Below are 18,872 nucleotides of genomic sequence, written 5' to 3' on the forward strand. Positions count from 1 at the left end.
TACATGAGTTGTCTTTCACTTCATCACTTCTTTTAAAAAAGTTTTTTTTATTATAGCTTTTTATTTACAAAATATATACATGGGTAATTTTTCAGCATTGACCCTTGCAAAACCTTCTGTCCAACTTTTCCTCTCCTTTACTCCACCCCCTCCCCCAGATGGCAGGTAGACTTTTACATGTTAAATATGTTAAAATGCAAGCGGATAAAAACAGAGGAATTGGAAATGCTATGTAGTGGTTCACACTCATTTCCCAGAGTTCTTTCGCTGGGTGTAGCTGGTTCAATTAATTACTGCTCTATTGGAATTGATTTGGTTCATCTTATTGTTGAAGAGGGCCATGTCTATCAGAATTGATCATCATATAGTATTGTTGTTGAAATATATAATGATCTCCTGGTCCTGCTCATTTCACTCAGCATCAGTTCATGTAAGTCTCTTCAGGCCTTTCTGAAATCATTCTGCTGGTCATTTCTTATAGAACAATAATATACCATAATATTCATATGCCACAATTTATTCAGCTAGCCTCCAATTGATGGGCATTCATTCAATTTCCAATTTCTAGCCACTACAAAAAAGGCTGCCACAAATATTTTTGCACATACAGGTCCTTTTTCCTAATTTAAGATCTCTTTGGGATATAAGCCCAGTAGTAACACTGCTGGATCAAAGGGTATGTACAGTTTGATAACTTTTTGAGCATAGTTCCAAATTGCTCTCCAGAATGGCTGGATGCATTTACAATTCAATCATCACTTCGTAATACTTCCAAATTCTCTTAATCTCTTATCATTTTCCTTCCTCAAGCATTTCTAGTTTTTTCAAAAGTAGGTACTAAGGTTTATCTACATTTGTATTATTCTTACAATACTCTATAATGGAAAATAAACTTTTTAAATGCAGAAGATGTTGAAAATCATTTTAGTAACTCAGCCCTGGTTAATATTATCTGCTTCAAATACATTAAAGCTCAGCATGAACACATCCAGATGCTAGGAACTTCAAAGATTAGAGCTGGAAGAACCTTAGAGGCTGTGATCTAAACCCTTTATTCTACATATGAGGAAACAGAACTAAGAAGGTGAAATGACTTGTCCAAATTCACATAGCCAGTAAGTAGCCAAGTCCAGGATTTGGATTAAGGACCTTTGATTCCAAATCTGCTGCTCTTAATAATACATTACTAAGTGGTTGGCTATTCTACAGAGGTGCAATAGGACACCAATTTTATGGAGATTTCCAGAGAATACTATCTTTGGATGAATTACTTTTTAAACTTTGAAAACTATTGCGTTTTCTCAGGCAGCTTGCAAAACCTGGTAAGATTTTTTGAAGGCTGTGCTAGTGGCAAAATCAACTGGAAGAGTTGGGTATAGGAGATTCACCATTTTTTTGGGGGGGGAATGAGAGGAATGATCAAATTTGCAAAAGAAAGGTGTTCCTGTTTCAGGAAGATGCCTTGGACCACCAGCCTCCAGCACTAAAACCCAGGATGTATGCAAGTAGGACCCTTGAGTACTAAGACTGAGATGGTTCATGCAAGTGAACATGCAAGGTACTATGCACATCCAGAGATATGCAGGCATAAGGTAATGCCCAATCCCAGCTGTGCAACACCAGGGACTTGACATTTTCAAAGTACTTTTAAAAATTAAAATTGTCATATGAAAAAAAAAAAGTAGGTACTAAGTATGGATAGAACCTATTAGTTAGCTAGGATCTTAGAGAGAGAGAATTTCATGGAAACAGCATGGGTTAAAAAAATAGACCCCTACTTTAACTGGGCAAGTCAATTAATCTCTCTAAGCTTTAGTTTCTTCATCTGTAAAATAAGAAGGTTGGATGTGATGGCTTCTAGGATTGCATTACTTCTACCACTATCTCTTTGATTTAGAACTAAGAGATTATTTTGTCCAGCTCTCTGTCTTCACCCCCCCCTCACTTTACAGAAGAGAAAAATGAGAAGTACCTTAGCTAAGATCTCATTCAAGTAAGTAACAGTCAGGATTCTAATACAGATCTTTGGACTCCAGTCTTAGTAATCATTACATTTCACCAGATTGCTATGTCAAATTTGCAAGTGATACAAAGTGTCAAGGAATAGCTAAGAAATGAGATTCTAAAGTTAGAATCCAAAGGTATTTTGAATGATCAGAATGATGGGCTGAATCTAATAGGAAATGTAATTGGGATAAATTGTGAAATCTTATATTTTTGTAGAAAGTAGATCCTGTGAAAACAAGATTTGGGGATTTTAGTGGATTGTAAGCTCAATATGAATCAATACTGGAGTCAATGGAGGGAGAAAATTTGGAACTGAAAACAAATTCTTAAATTAAAAAATAAAAGAATCAGCATTGTGAATGGAAACTTGAGAAAGGTGAAGATAATAGTCTGCTTTGGTTAGACTTCTGAAGTTAATTTGATCACCACATTTTAGGAAAGGCATTGATAGCCCAAAGAAAGGAATCTGGAATGGGGAGAGGACTGAAGTCAGGATATTGGTCCAAGAAACTATAGATATTTTGGGGAAAAGAGAAGTCTTGATTGGGGAACAGGATCACAGTCTTCAAAGTATTTGAAGAATTGTGTGGAAAAGGAACTAATTCTGCTCAATATCTTTATGATATTAGGCCATAATAACAAGCATTTATTAAGTGTCCACTATATATGCCAGGCATTGGGCTAAGTGCTGGGGGTACAGAGAAAGCACTCCTGCCTCCCAAATGGTCCCTATCCTTAAGAAGCTCACAATCCAGTCAAGAAGAAAATCCTTTCTCTTTATAGAAAGAGGGAAGGGCCCAACAATGGGAAAGAAAGAAGGTGAAGAAATGGTGATATAGTTAGGATGGAGAAAGGCCTTTTCAAGAGGAGGGATTTTGAGCTGGATTATTACTTCTCTGAACCAGAAAAGTGCCAGGAGTTATCAGGAAGAAGGAATCATCTATGGGAAAGTAAAGGGAATTGAAAACTAAGCAGAGATGATTAGATTTCTGGATTAGGAGACCTTGGGTGTAATTTCAGTTATTGTTTGCTGTTGTATCTCACTCTTCGTGACCCTTTTTGCAATTTTCTTGCCATTTCCTTTTCCAGCTCATTTTATAGATAAGGAAACTGAAGCAAATAGGGTTAAAAGACTTGCTCGGTCACGCAGCTATTGAGTGTCTGAGGCCAGATTTGACATTAGGAAGATAAGTCTTCCTGACTCTAGGCTCATGCTCTATGCTATCTAACTCAGGAAACCTTAGAAACAATTATTTCTTTAAATTGGAGGGATTAGAAACCAGAATGAAAAGGTTTTAGAAGTGAAAGTTTGGGGAGGAAATTGAAGTAGAAACAATGCTTATGCTTGCTCAAGGCAGTGACAGGAGAGGAAGAGAGATGGAATAGCAGCTCAAAGGCTTGTTAGAATCAAGTGAAAGGTTTTATTCTATTTGGTTTTTGTTTTAATATTAGGAAATTTTTTTTTATATTTATAGATATGGAGAAGGAACCTGTGCAATGGAGACAGGCAGAAGTTGCTGGAAGGAGTGGAAAAGATTGGGAAAAGTTGGAATCCAAGGCATAGGAGGAGATTCATCTCTTTCTCTGAGATAGGAGGGAATGAGATGATTAATGAAATGCTGAGGAGATGTTAAGCAAGGAGCAGGGGAACTGAAGGAAGAGAACATATTTTCTGCTGAGAGTGAGCAGGTAGTTTGGAGAAGACTGCAGGGTTCTAATAATTTTCTAGCAAGGAACAATTCATTTTATTCTGTAAATGACAGAATACTTATATTAATTAAAAATCTTTGTATTCCTAGCTCCTAACATAGTAGACACATAATAAATGCTTGTTGATTGATTGATTGATTGATTGGGATTTATCTTTTTTTTTCATTTTCCCACTCCCTTTTTACTAGAGAGTTCTCTTGGGGGCCAAGATAGAGGGTAATACTAGACAGCAGAGTCTATTTTGATAAGAGACTGGGGAGGGGAAGGAACAGAAAGGCAAGAAAAGGGAATCTCTTCTTGCCCATCTAGCTCAGCAGTGAGTGAAGCACAGGGCAAGTGGGGCCTGGGTTGGTTTATCTCTGATTCTTCCAGAATCATTCTGATCTAGAAATCTGTCAGTCTGCACATGGTGGGCTGATGAAGCCATCCTTAGAAGCATGCACAGCCCAGAGGTAGGCATTGGTAGCCCATACACTAGCCTGTACTTTATTGTTTTTGGCTCAGATGCATGAATTCCACAGAGAGAAAACAATAACTTTGGACTCTTGTTTTCATATGCTTGATTATAGAAGTGCTTCTACATTTCTCTTCTGTCCTAGTGAAGCGGCTTTTTATTTTAGTCATAACAGAGAGATTTCTGCCTTCCCCTTTCTCTATAAAATAAACAGCATTTGTTGAATGAATTTTGGCTTTGATTAATTTGCTTACTACACACGGAGTATCTGGACAGTTTATTGGTTTATGGTTCTTGGTCCTTGAGGAAGAAAACCACTACCTAGAATATAATAGGGCAGTCTTTGCCAGCCTCAGTGTCAATTAAACATACTTACATTTCTGGGTATTATACAGAGAGAACTGCCCAGTCAGTTCTTCCTTCTAAGGACTTATACATAGTTTTTGTGTATTATAGTTTAGCTCCATAAAGGTAGGAATCCTATCTAGTTACAATCTGTGTGATTTGGGATTAGACATTTAATTTCCCTCTGTCTCAATTTCCTTTTTTTGTAAAATCTAAAGGTTAGACTAGAGGATCTCTGAGGTCCTTTTTAGCTATTGATCTTTGTTTCTATGGTCCTGGCTGTGTATAAGTATTTCCCTCAATGACTAGTGCTGTATTCTGCTCACAAATGTTTGTTGGATGATCAAGAAATGAATGAGTAAAGTATTAATTCAATTTCACAGTCTTTAAACATGTACCATGTCCAGGAAACTATGCCAGGCATTGTATATAAAGACAAAAATGACAGCGCTCAGGCCCTCAAAAGTATACATTTTAGTATTGTCAATTAAAAAGGTCCTGCAAGTCCAAAGTGAAATCAGAGCTGTTTTCTCCAAAGTATCTGCTTAAAAAAAATCCATTGTAGATTTACTCAAAGATTTGCTTTTACAAGGAAAGATAGACCTGTAGGAAATGAATATCAGGTAAATAAAAAGATTGAAAGGAAGCAGTGAAGGGTCAAAATGTAAGGGTCAAAGGAACAATCTGATGAGTTTTAAGGGTCATAATAAGAAGCAAGGATTCTTTACCTATTTTTGTGGTTTCAATCCCTGTAGGTAGTTTGGTAAAGTCTATGGACCCCTTCTCAATATCTTTTTAAAAACACAAAATAGAGTACATAGGATTACAAAGAAAACTAAGTTCTTTGAAATAATTATCAAAATATGAGGAAAAAATAAGTTTATAAGATTCCAGGTCAAGAACTCTCTATCTGAGATCTGGATGTTTTTGAAGTAAAAGTTTGGGTGACAAATGATAGAAGACAGAGAACTATGAGAAAGAAAACAGAACAAAGCCCCACAAACACGTTTTGTTTTTGCATCATAGGTGACATGAGTGAAAGTAAAGCCAAGAAGATTGAAATTAAAGATGTGGATGGGCAGACGCTGAGTAAGCTGATTGACTACATATATACAGCTGAAATTGAGGTGACAGAAGAAAATGTCCAGGTAATTGGGGCCTTAGAAATGAGCTTAATTGTTATGAATACAGCTATCATTGGATTGGAATTACAGGGGAGGAGGAGCAGCTAGCTTCCTGTGCTTTCACGGAACAATCTAGATTTTTGGGGTAGGAGATATGGGTTTAGACTCTAGCTTTGGCTTTTATTAGTTGTGTAACTATGGTTAAATATGTGTATATTTGAGTTTCAGCTTTCGTCAATTGCAAAATGGGATTTGTATTATATCATCTATCTCAAAGGATTGTTGTAAAAACAGTGCTTTGTAAACCTTTCAATACTAGACGTGGAGATCTTTATAATTATTTATTATTGAATACTTTGTCAGACAGTGAAATTTAGAGTAATTTTTGTTGTGTGTTTGTCATAATTAAGTGCTCACATTTGTATATGCTTTATAATTTACAAAATTTGTTCCCCACATCACCCTTCTCTTTGGATGCTCATGGTATTGTTATGAGGGAGGCACAGCAAAGATACTGATCTTTTGTAAGATACTTTTTTTTGTATTTTGTAAAGATTTTTTTTTTGTATTTTGTAAATTTTGTATTTTGTATTTTTTGTATTTTGTAAAGATACTGATACCTGTTTGTAAAATCAGAGAATTGGATAAGATAATTTCTAAGGACCTGTCTCTGTGTCTGTCTCTGCATCTTTATTTCAGTGGAGAGAACTGGAAGGGGAAAATGTTTGATAATTTAAAAAACCCAAAATTTATTTAAAAACAAAAAGAAAGTATAGGTAATTGGTTCTGAATCCCTGAGCATTGATCATCCCAAGCCATTCTTCCCAATTGCCCTTAGCTCTAGACTCCTTATTATCTAGCTGTTTTATAAATTGTGAATTTATCAATCATTAGCAAAACCAAAATTTCAGCATATAAAAAAGAAGCGTTCAGAGAAAAAAAATACTGTGGACAAATAAAGCCTTAATATCTAGGGCTGAAGTAAGCTTAGTTGAATAACCAAGAGAATCATTTGATCCTTGTCATATAAATCCTGGAGAACTATGTAGTTTACTCAACATTAGAACATTTACTTCTCCATGAAGAAATGTTTTGTGGTTTGGCTTTAGTTGGTGCTGTGGTGGTAAAATCATGATTAAAAAAAAACCAAACATTTTCCTTATAGCAATCCTATGAGGTATGCAAGTATTATTTCATTTAATAGAGTAGGAAAGCAGAGTTTCAAAAGAATGATGATAACACGAAATTGTTTGACCTTGGGCTCTTACCCAAGATTATATAGCTAATAAATAAGGGGCTTCTATAGGATCATCAATTTAGGGTTGTCCCCTCAGAAGTTATTCAGTCTGTATATGGATGAGAAAATGTAACCTACAGACTTGTTCAGTGTCCATAGAGAATAGAAGAGCTGGTGCCAAGTCTTATGACTTCATTGTGCCATGCTATTTCACCACAGTTTTGGAACCTATGTCTTCCTAGTATAGCATGCTGGCAGAGGTGACTGAATAGCTTTGATCCTATCTTGCAGTCAGATATGGTAGCAAGGTTGTGATCATCATTACTGGCCCAGCCACTGTGCCCTGAATGGAGTGATGGAGCATGGTTGCTGGGATACCAGAAGTTGGTGCACTCCATGGCAGGCATTTCCTTCTGTTATTGCTAAAGGAAACAAACTTTGTGACGGGATATCCTCTGCTCTGTTTTCTTGTCAGGGGGGTGCGGAAAGTCAGAGCTGGAGAATGGCACACAAATAAAAAAAAAATGAAGGAAAGGCCAATAGAGGGGAGAAGCAGGCTCCCCTGTCCTTTACAGGCAAGGGTCATTCCCAAGAACTATAATATCATCATTATAGTGAGCAAAATGATTTCTGTCCTGTGGCAAACTTCCATTTCTGAAAGCCATGTGGATGATAATTTAAACTTCATAGCTTCTGTTGTTGTTGTATCCTGTTGTCTTCTCTCCTGTCCTATCCTGTCCGTTTTCTGCTCTCTTGTCCTCTGCTGTCCTGTCCTCTGCTCTCCTGTTCTGTCCTGTCCTCTGTTCTCTTGTCTTGTTCTGTCCTGTCTTCTGCTCTCCTGTCTTGTTCTGTCCTGTCCTGTCTCTCTCATTCTGTCTTGCTCTCCCATTCTATCCTGTCCTGTTTTGTCCTCTGTTTTCCCATCCTGTCCTCTGCTCCCCCATTCTTTCCTCTGTTCTTCCACTTTGTGCTCTGTTTTCCTGTCCTGTCCTCTGTTCTCCTGTCATCCTGTCCTGTTCTGTCCTGTCCTCTGCTCTCCCATTCTGTCCTCTGCTTTCTTGTCCTCTACTCTCCTACTTTGTGCTCTGTTCTCCTGGCCTGATCTCTGCTCTCCTGTCCTATCCTGTCCTGTCCTGTCCTGTCCTCTGCTCTCCTGTCTTGTCCTCTACTATCCTATCCTATTCTGTCCTGTCCTGTCCTGTCCTGTCCTCTGCTCTCCCCTGTCCTCTGCTCTCCCATTCTCACCTCTGCTCTCCTGTCCTATCCTGTCCTGATCTGTTCTCTGCTCTCCCATACTGTCCTTTTTTTGCCATCCTCTCCTATTTTGTCCTATCCTGTCTTCTGTTCTCCTGTCCTCTGCTCTCTTGTGCTCTCTTTTAATCTCCTGTCCTCTGCTCTCTTATCATCTGCTCTTCTGTCCTGTCCTGCCCTATTTACTCTGTCTTGCCCTGTCCTCTCTTTTCTTCTTTCCTAGCATCTAGAATAGTGCCTAATACATAATAATGTGCTTAACAAATGTTTGTTGAATTGAATCTAATTGAAAAATAAACCAGCCCCCTCCAAACCTGATGCAGAGAACATTTTCACAGGAAAGCACACAGTCTAGGTTTTCTTTTCCATTTGGATCCTTGCTGCTAAATTGGGGGCAGTACAGTTTTAAGGAAAGATGTGTAGTAGGATAGAAAGAGTGCTGCCTCAGGACTCAACCAAGGTTCAGCTCTTATCTTTCATGCTCATTGTCTGTGTGACTTGGTATTTTTATTTGTAAAATGGGGGGTATTAGATTGGTTTCTGAGGTCCATTGTAGCCCCAGATCTATGATATAATGAGAAAGTAGACTCTTCTGAAAGCCCTTGTAGACCAAGAAACAAAAATAGATAGGAAGTATTAGTATTTACTATTTGCACATAGGGCAGCGAGGTGATGCAGGAGAGTACTCAGAAGACCTGATTTCAAATCTAGCCTCAGCTACTTACTAGCAGTGTGACTATGGGTAAATCACTTAACTTTTTTTTAACTGTAGTTTCCTCTTCTGTAAAATGAGCTGGAGAAGGAAATGGCAACCTCCTCTAAGTATCTTTGTCAAAAAACCCCAAATCGAGTCCCAAAGAATCACACAGAGATGAAACTTTTGAAAAAAATGTGCCAGTTGTTTATATCAAGATTAAATCCTCTCTTCAGAGTACTGATATTTTATAGCTGACAACATAGTCATTAAGTACTTTGCTCTATTTTTTTCTCAGATCTCAATGTAATTAGCCTTTTTACTCGACTTCCAAACTTCAGAATATGCAGGTTAGATTCCATTTTGACTCTAAGGAGGAGTTAATGCCCTAATAACCCTAATGTCAGAGAGAGCCCATGGTACTAAATATGGAGTCAGATAGTCTGGTTGCTTGAGTCCTGCAGGCAAGTCATGTAACTCCGTGGGGCCTCAGTTGATAAAATAGGAATTATAATACTGATGTTCTACATCATCTTGTTGGGGTTGTAAAGAATAGACTTTGGAAAACTTAAGGCATTATATAAAATAAGTTATTATTATTATTATTATTTTAGTAGTCTAGTCCATACATCTTATCCTTTCCCCTCCTAATTTCCTTTTAAATTCCTCTAAGGAAGAGAAAAGGCTTTTGACTCATAATTACCATCTAAAGATCAAACAGTGGGAACAAGCAATTAGAGAAGCCACAGCTCTGTTTATTTTAAGAAGTAGACAAAGGGAATGTTTTCAGGCAGAGGAAGAACCAAATAGAATGAAGAGGTCAGATTATAATTTTTGTCTTCTAGTATGATTTCTAAGCACCAGGGAAATTGAAGACTTTAGGGATAGGTCTGTCTAGAGCACCTGAAAGTATAACCTGAGAACACAGAAGGAATATTTATTAATTCATCTTTTCAGATAGTCTTCAAGAATTGCTGTGACTGAAAATTTTCTATCTTTGTGGCTAACCTTAGTAAAGAACCTTTCTGAATTTAGTTAGGCTGATCCTTTTGTCCAAAAGTCATTGCCAGGCAAGTGAGATTACTCCCATTTTGTAGATAAGTAAACAAAAGGTCAGAGATATGAACTGATTTAAATTCCTTAGAGGAATTTAAAAGGAAAGCTCACATATCCAGAACAGGATAGAGTCAGGATTGGATTCTAGATCTCCTATCTTTTTTATTTCCACCATGATATCTTCTGAATTACAGCAGGACATCCCTTCACACTTTCTTCTATCCCCTTTGTTGAGCTTGATATTCCATCATAGGATAGATCATTCTTATTCTACCTTTCAGTGATTGAGAGCATTGCTGTTCTAGTGAGAATAAGTGGATTTGTCCAGTTTTGTTTCTGTCACATCCTAAATCAAGGAGAAACATTTTGGTGGTGGTAATTCTTCAATTTGGAGCATGATTGATTCTCTATCCTCTCTGTATGTGTAAGCATGAGCCTGTTTGTAAAAAAGGGGTGGAAATAATTAATGATATCCTAACTTAGCCAGCAGGACTGAAGACTAATCTTTTTTGGAATCTATTGAACAAGCCTACAGGTTAATTGAGTTTCCTGTTTTATAGCTGCCTGATGGGGATGGAGCAGTGGGGGATGGAGGAGACTGATTCAGTGATTTGGCTGTGTCCACTTGGAATGAATCAGTGACTTAGAAAACACCCAAGGACACACTGCTAATTGGTGGCTATCCTACTGTGGCACAGGGATATAGGAGAGAGAAAGAGGCAAAGGCAGAGGATCAATTTATTTATTATACAGCAAAAGCTGTATAATAAATAAAACAATAGTTGGAATCTATAGGACACTATCAAGTTTGCAAAACAGTTTGCATACTGAATTACATTTGATTCTCACAAAAATCCTGTGATGTAGGCCCTGTTATTCCCATTTTATAGTGAGGAAACTGAGGCTATGAAGTTCAGAGGCTACCAAACTAGTGTCAGAGGCAAGATTTCAATCCATGTGTTCCCAAAGAAAGTCAAGCACTGTCTTCCTAGACATAATCACAGTAAATCAAGGAGATGTTCTATTTGGAGTTTAGGATTTTCTGGGAGCAAAATCACCTTACTTTGGAAGCAGCTAGTTTGCGAAAGATCAAGGAGCCTCTGCTTGGTTTAATTCCGGTAAACACTGGGAAACTAGAGCTTTGGTTCAAGAATATCAAAGGAATTAATGAAAAAAGTATATGTAAAGGAAGGATGTTTAGCAGTACCAGCTTTTAAACTATATCATAAGGTAGTAATTACTGAAAAAAACCAACAAAAACAAAATTACCTTATAAAACTGTGTATACTCTTTGATCCAGCAATACCACTATTAGGTATGTTTCCCAAGGTGATTAGGAAAAAAGAAAAAGAACCCCCCCTCTCCATATATATATATATATATATATATATATATATATATATAAACATTTATAAATATATATGTAAGTTCTTTTTGTGGTAGCAAAGAACTGTAATTTAAGGGAATGCCTCTCAATTGGTGAATAGTTAAACAAGTTGTGGTATATGATTGTGAAAAAATATTAGTGCTCTATAAAGAATGATGAGCTGGTTGATTAAAAAGACATGGGAAGATTTATATGAAACAATAAGGAGTGAAGTGAGCAGAACTAAGAGAACATTGTACATAATAACAATATTGTTCTAAAAGCAACTTTATGATTAAGTCATTATGACAACTTTGTTGCCATAATGTGATGACAGTAGACGTCAATTAGTGATGAAAAGACCTAAGAAGGAAGATGCTCTTCACTTCCAGAGAAAGAAGTGATAAATAGAAATATGTGAAGTACGGTTTTACATTTGTGTCTAATGATAGTTTGAAAATGATGCATGCAATGTTAAGTGCCAGTATGTTCTACTCCTGGGCCAGTCCCCTTGCTTTGTGAATATTTTCAGTTTATGCAATTTTCTCCCAGCTTCTGTTCCCTAATGTGGAGGAAGAACAGGAGAAGAAGGCAGTTTTGGACCCAGAGTACTGATTGGTATATTCCTTTGGTCCTGGCTCAGATGAGAGGCCTATGTCCAGAATGAAGAGAGACGGGGGATTTTATTTTATTACTCTAATTCTCTGTTGGGGTCTGGGAGATCCCAGGAGTGCACTTCAGGTATCACAATTGGCAATCTTTATTTCTTCCTTTTAGGTGCTGCTGCCGGCAGCTAGTTTGTTACAACTAATGGATGTCCGGCAAAATTGTTGTGATTTTCTCCAGTCTCAGTTACATCCCACCAACTGTCTTGGCATCAGAGCTTTTGCAGATGTGCATACCTGCACAGAGCTCCTGCAGCAGGCCAATACTTATGCAGGTAATGAGAAACTCTGGGAAAGGAAGGGAAGAGAGTGCTGTCATTAATTTTTTGTGGTCAGTCATCAAGTATTTACTAAGCCCCTGCTGTGTACCCAAAATACTTTGTTATTTTTGCCAATTTGAAAGCAAACTTCAGAATGGTTTTTATTTGCATGTTTGTTATTAATGATTTGGAATATTCTTTTAGGTGGTTGGAAATAGTTTGCAATTTTTCTTTTATAGATTTTTTATATGCTTTATTAATCTATTGGGGATTAGCTTTTAGTTATATATACATGTGTGTATCTGCATATCTCTCTTTAACTGTTAAATGTTTATATATCTTGAGTACCAAGGTCTTATCAGATAATTTGATATAAAGATTTTTTTCCTTCTGTTGGACCATTTCTTTTTTTTCCTCTGGGAGCATTGCTCTGGTCTGTGCAAAAGTAATTAGAGTTATCCATTATATCTTTGATAATTTGCTGATAATACCATTTCAATGAAAGCAATATAAAGCTAGAGCAAGAATTATCAAGTAAGTGCCATAAGAAATTCAGAAATTTCTTTGGACTAGTTACAACAGTAACTAAGTAAGTAACAGTAAGTAAGTTAGGTGACTTCCTGGAGAAGGAGGGATTTGAACTGACATAAACATTAGGGGAGGTTTTGTTCTATCTATGGTCAAGAATTTAGCACAATCACCTTTCCTTTTGCTAAAATTTTTTTTCTTGGACTCCTTTTATCTCTGACCTGTACTCTGTGACCTCCTAGCATACAGATGTGTCACCTTGCTTTGTTTTTCTTGAAGCAATGTAATTTAGGGTCATTTCTCCCTCTCTTTATATCCACTCCTTAGTATCCATTCCTGGGTCTTTCTCATTCTTTTTTTACCTCACCTGGTTGTGGTTTATGAGGGAACTGTAGAAGATGGGACTTTGTGTGAAGTACGTCATCTCAGAATACAAGGAGTATTATATTTGATTCTGCTATTTTTAGTCTGGAGTTGTCATAGTAGTTGGTGACCTGGACTGAGAGTCAGGAAGGCCTATATTCAAATTCTCTTTCAAACATTTACTGGCTATGCAATCCAGGCAAGCACTTAATCCCTGCAAACCTTGTTCCTTTTTTCCCCTTCTACTTAATAGTATTTTATTTTTTCCAATTACATGTAAAGATACTTTTCAACATTCACTTTTATAAGATTTTGATTGTCAACTTTTTTCCTCCTTTTAATACCCCTTCCCAAAACAACAAGCTTTCTGATATAGGTTATACATATGCAATCATGTTAAACATACTTTCACATTAGTCATATTATAAAAGAAGGGTAAAAGAGAACAAAAAGGAAAAAACTATGAGAAAGAAGCATATTACTTTTTACTTTTTTTTCTTTCTCAATGCTAATCCAGAGAAATAAATATGGTGTCTGAATATAGATAGAAGCATATTACTTTTTACTTTTTTTTTCTATCCATATTCAGACACCATATTTATTTCTCTGGATTAGCATTTTCCATCATGAGTCTTTTAGAATTGGTTTGATCACTGTGTTTCTGAGAAGAACTAAGTATATAAAAGTTTATCTAAGAAGGACTTCAGGAAAGGGTTGTTTCACTTGGGTGAGGAGAATAATTCAATCCTCAGTTTCTTTATTGGTGAAATGGGGATGGTAGTGATAATAGGAGCACTCTCTCCTCTCAAATACAGGTTATTCATCTTCATTCCCCTAGCTCACAAACTGATTTTGAGAATCACCTATAGAAGTGGGAGGAATCCCATCTGTTGGCTAACATTTCCATTTTTCCTCCTCCTTAATCTCCTGTAGTGCTCTCTTCATTTTGCATTAGTGTTCTTTGCAGTATGGCACAGTGGAAAGAGCACTGAGAAAGAGTCAGAGAACCTGTGTTCAAATCCTAGCTGCTCTACTGACTAGTAGAGCTGGGCCCAGGCCTTCCTTTTCTGTTGTGCCAGTCAATGTCTACTAGCTTTCAAAGGCTGATGGGGGAGAAAGTCAATCCTGTTATAATCCACAGAATACTACTAAGGTTTTGCCTTTCAGGAAGTCCACCCTCTGAAAATATTTCTCCAGGAGCTTCTGGGTTGATTCTGTGACTGCACCAGTAGCCCCTTTGCCTATTTAGTCATTGAGTGACTAAATACAGTGCATTGGGTGATTTTTACTTATAAGTGGTTCTTGTATATGTACATATGAAGTCTGGACACCAGGAATCATTAGAGTGAGTTGATCTATGGCTCTTTAGAGCAGGAGATATTTTAGGTCTCAAAACTGAATTAATACTTCCTGTGCTTTCATTACTGGAAATTTTGTCCAATCTGGCCACAAAAAACCCTCAAAAAACCAAACAAAAAATACCTAGCAAAAATTAGTCATTTGTTAGAAAAGTCATTTAAGAAGGGTCTGAACTTAGAGTGATTCCTTAGTAGAACTGAGGTTTGGAATATTGTATAATTATAATGACCAAGTTTGTCCTTGAGAATAAATGAGAAAAGTGTGGCTAAGTAGTATTACATATTTTGTCAGACTCAGTTTATGTCCTGGTTGGTTTTGCTGGACTTTATTTTTCTTTCTTTTTTATCCTTTCTTTTAGGGAATAGCTTGAAGGGTAGTAAGAGCAAGGGAGATTTACAAATGAAAATGATAGAAAAAATATCAATAAAATTTTAAGTAAAGATTGGGGATTTGGGAATGTTTGTGCCAGGTTCTCCTCTCTATTCTCCATCCTCAAACTATGTTCATTCCAAAACATCAATTTAGTTGCCTGTTTCACCCTTCATTTGCTTTCTCAGGCTTGATCAATGGAGTGTGAAGTCCTTGAAGCCACCTCTTTAGAATCCAGGACCTCTGGGATCCCTGTACCTGTAGGATGAATTCTTTGTTTCCTAAATTACATTTATCATAAGTAGCAGTCTCTTTTGTGGGGTTTGTTTTTAAAGAAAAGTTGTTTTGTCCATTCCTGAATGCCAGTGAATGTTAATTTTATAGTACTCATTCTATATCATGAGCCTAGCCAGGGTGGATGAACTAGGCTGAGAAGGCAGCCAGTCCTCTGTGAAGATTGTGTATTTTTAAATCAGCAGGAGTCAGGAATTCAGGTTAGGGGAAAATCGTCAGTGTTTATTCTCAATGAAGAAAGATTGGAGGTGGAAGAGAATCGGCAATAGCAATGTGTGCAGCTGAGTCAAGAAGCTAGCTAGACCAGCAGCCACACGACCAGCAGCTAGGAGTATGGAACCAAGGTCCAGTCTCTCCCAGCTTCTCTTCCTGTTCCTCTCTCTGCCTCCACCCACCAAAATCGTCATTTCCTGTACAACACATCAGGACTTGCACAGAGAGTGGGCAGGGACCATTCATTATCCAATCATGTATATTAAAGATATAGTCAATTACTATTTAGCCTCATTACCTGGGACCTCATTGCATCATCAAACCTCAGCCATTACATCTCCGCTTTTTTATTTTAGAACACAGGTGGTCATGCCATCCCTGACTCCTCAGGGAGGTCAGAGCCCCCAAGGGGAGGTGATCACGGCCTCCCTAACTTCTCAGGGAAGGAGGTAAAAGCACCGAAAAGGAGATGATCACAGCCTCCCTGACTTCTCAGGAAAGGAGATGAAAAGCACCAAGGGGAAGTGGAGGTTGTTAGCAGGTTTCTGGGCTGAAGGGTCTTATTATGCACAAACCCATCAGCATGGGAGGTATTCACAACATGAATAACGCAGAGGCTTTGGGATGACTCTCCCCACAGTCAGTGCAGGCTCAATGTGGTGTAACAAACATGGTTGTACATGCAAGTAGCAAGAATGCAAACAATATAAATAATATGCGTTGGAAAAGATCACCAGAAGTCCCTAGAAGGAGGGTATGTAAACAACAGTCACACATCACCTTCTTCAGCAGCTAAGAGATAGTCAAAACCAATCTATTGTCCATTTTCACATGTCAGGGAATCCAATGATCCCCTGAGTTTTGAAGTCCTGCAAAGTCTTTTTATGTGTTAGGGAATCCAATGTTCCAATTTTGAAGTCCTGTAACAGTCTTATCATTTCTCAGAAATCCAATGATTCCTGAGAGTTTTCAATCCTATGTCTCAGAGAATCCAATGATTCCTGAGGGTTTTCAGTCCTATGTCTCAGAGAATCAATGATTCCTGAGGGTTTTCAATCCACAACAATTATCATGTCTCAGAGAATCCAGTGATTCCTGAAGGTTTTGAAAGTCCAACAATCTTTGATGTTCATGAGTCAAAGGCCATTAACTGCCACGCTCTTTTAATGGTAGGCACAATCAAAAGAACCACCGTATTTCTTGAGTCTTCTCCTTTGTTTCAAAGGTCTGCTCTGTCTCTCTGTGATGGACAATGCGAATATGGCTCATTGGCACCCATCTGATTCCTTCTCCACCTGCAGAGATATAAGCAAACCCTCTCCCCAAAGCGGTTAGCCTATCTGGTCCTTTCCATTCACCACTTTCTGGGTCTCTCCACATCACCTGGTGATTATCTAAAGAGAGTGGAGCTGCTCGCACTGGGCACTGCCCTTCCGGTGGGTTATAAAACCTGTCTGCCGGAGCCAGTGCATCTTTGTCAAAAATCAAAAGTTAATAGTATAAAGGGCTAGATTTAGAATTCTCTAGGGTTACCTGTGGCTCCCCTTTCTTTTGTTTTGGAGGACATCTTATACCCTTTTCTCCCTCTCCATTATTGCCTGTCCTTGAGGATTAAAAGTATGCCTGTGGTGCATAAAACCTTATACTGTGACAAAAGTGTTCAAAAGTTTGAAAGAATAAGCAGGACCATTGTCTGTTTTTATTGCTTGTGACACCATAATGGCAAATGCTTGTATGAGGAATTCAGTGACCACTCGCTTCTCTTTTGTGCTGGTATTGCAAAAGTGAATCCCGAAAAGGTGTCTACCACAACATGGATGAAAGACAGACGACCAAAAGATTTATAAAGGGTCACATCCATTTGCCAGATTTCATTGGGTCTCAAACCATGAGGGTTCTTCCCTGGAGGCAGTGTAGGAACGTGGAAAGGAAGGCAAGCCGTACAGGCTTTTATTATGCTCCTAGCTTCCTCTCTTGTTATTCCAAATTGTAAACGTAAAGCTCAAGCAGCCTGATGATATTTAGAATGAGATGCCTGGGCTTCTTGGAACAAAGGGGTATTGACCAACATAGTTAGAAGGCTATCTGCCTTTGTTGCCATCAAATATGGGACCTGAGTCCACTATGAGAATGGACATGTAATATATAGATCTTACCTGGATGCTTTCTCACTTGCTCTTGAAGTTTCTTAAAGTGATATTATTAGAGGCTGCAAATTTATTTGGGCTGTGGTTCTTTGTACCACACCTACTGAATAGGCCGAATCAGATATTATATTTATGTCTCCTGGATAATAAAAGAGCTAGAATGATCGTACAATTCATTCTATGATGGACTGAAAAGGAGTTCTGACTACTCTCTTTATAGTTAGATCATGAGAGTACACAGCACAAATATTATATTTGGATGCATCCGTGAAGATAGTTGGTCCTTTAAGAGGAACTTTAGAAACTTTTTCTTCAAGAATCCATTGCCAATTATGTAATAGTCTAGTTACCTTTAATGGAGACCCATGTAAAAAATTTGGAGCCATGGCTAATAAAATTTGCCACTCTGGGATGGTCTCACAACACACATTAATTTGTGTATTGGTATAAAAGGTGTATATCTTGTCAGGTCTTGTCCCAGATAATTGTGCTGCTCGTTTAGTGGCCTTTAATAAAATTCTAGCCACAAGCCCCGGGTAGGGTGTAAGGTTTTGTTCTGGTTGTGCCGGGAGGTTCACCCATTCTATCACACTGTCTCCTTGATGAAGGACTGCTGTGGGTGCCTCTTGTGTGGCAAAAACTGATATCTCCAAGGGTTTTTAAGTGACTCTTTCAACCACATTGGATAAAGACAGTTCAACTTCTCTCAAAGCCTTTTGAGCTTCTTTTGTAAGCTGGCATGGTGAATTTAAAGCACTGTCTCCCCTTAAAATGTCATATAATGGTTGTAACTGATAGGTAGTTAAAACTGGTATCCATTGGATATCTCCTATAATTTCTGAAAATCATTCAATGTGTTTAGCTTTTTCTGTTCTTAAGGGAGTTTTTGAACTGTAAGCATCTTAGGGTATACTTCATATCCTAAATATTGAAAAGGAGCATGTCTTTGAATTTTTCTGGTGCTATGTATAATTGTAATTCCTTAGTGTTTCTAGGTCTTTTGTAGACATGCTTCTAATTTGTTCCTCAGGTTTACATCCCAAGATATCATCCATGAATGTAATAGCATAACTTTTGGAATGCTTTTCTTACTGGAGCAAGAGCAGCAACAACATACATTTGACACATAGTAGGGCTGTTTTCATTCCCTGTCAAAACTGTCCATTCATATCTTTATAAGGCTCAGCTAAGTTAGCATGGGCACTGAAAAGCAAATCTTTTCATATCCTCCTTATCCAGAGGATGAATAGAAACAATCCTTAATATCTATGACACAAAGAGGCCATTCTCTAGGCAAGTGAGATGGAAGTCCAGGTTGAAGAGTTTCCATAGTTTCCATCTGTTCATTCACTTTTCTTAAATCCGTTAACATCCTCCATTTTCCAGATTTCTTTTTCATGACAAACACTGGGGAATTCTAAGGACTTAGA

The 18,872-nt window shown here is 37.7% G+C and overlaps 1 protein-coding gene across 2 annotated transcripts in view; it reads left to right on the forward strand.

Annotated features, from left to right (window-relative positions):
* KLHL3 (kelch like family member 3) overlaps nucleotides 1-18,872 on the forward strand; it is a 175,258-nt gene that overhangs the window by 45,036 nt on the left and 111,350 nt on the right. The window contains exons 1-3 of one of the 2 annotated variants that reach the window (XM_031953009.1): nucleotides 3,168-3,696; nucleotides 5,543-5,664; nucleotides 12,022-12,184. In XM_031953009.1, the coding sequence (XP_031808869.1) occupies nucleotides 5,548-5,664; nucleotides 12,022-12,184 (280 nt within the window). In that variant the 5' untranslated portion in view covers nucleotides 3,168-3,696; nucleotides 5,543-5,547. Of the gene's footprint in view, nucleotides 1-3,167; nucleotides 3,697-5,542; nucleotides 5,665-12,021; nucleotides 12,185-18,872 lie in introns of those variants that run through there. The other variant, XM_031953008.1, reaches the window with a different exon arrangement.

This window comes from Sarcophilus harrisii, chromosome 2 (genome assembly GCF_902635505.1).
Source record: "Sarcophilus harrisii chromosome 2, mSarHar1.11, whole genome shotgun sequence".
Taxonomy (NCBI): Eukaryota; Metazoa; Chordata; class Mammalia; order Dasyuromorphia; family Dasyuridae; genus Sarcophilus; species Sarcophilus harrisii.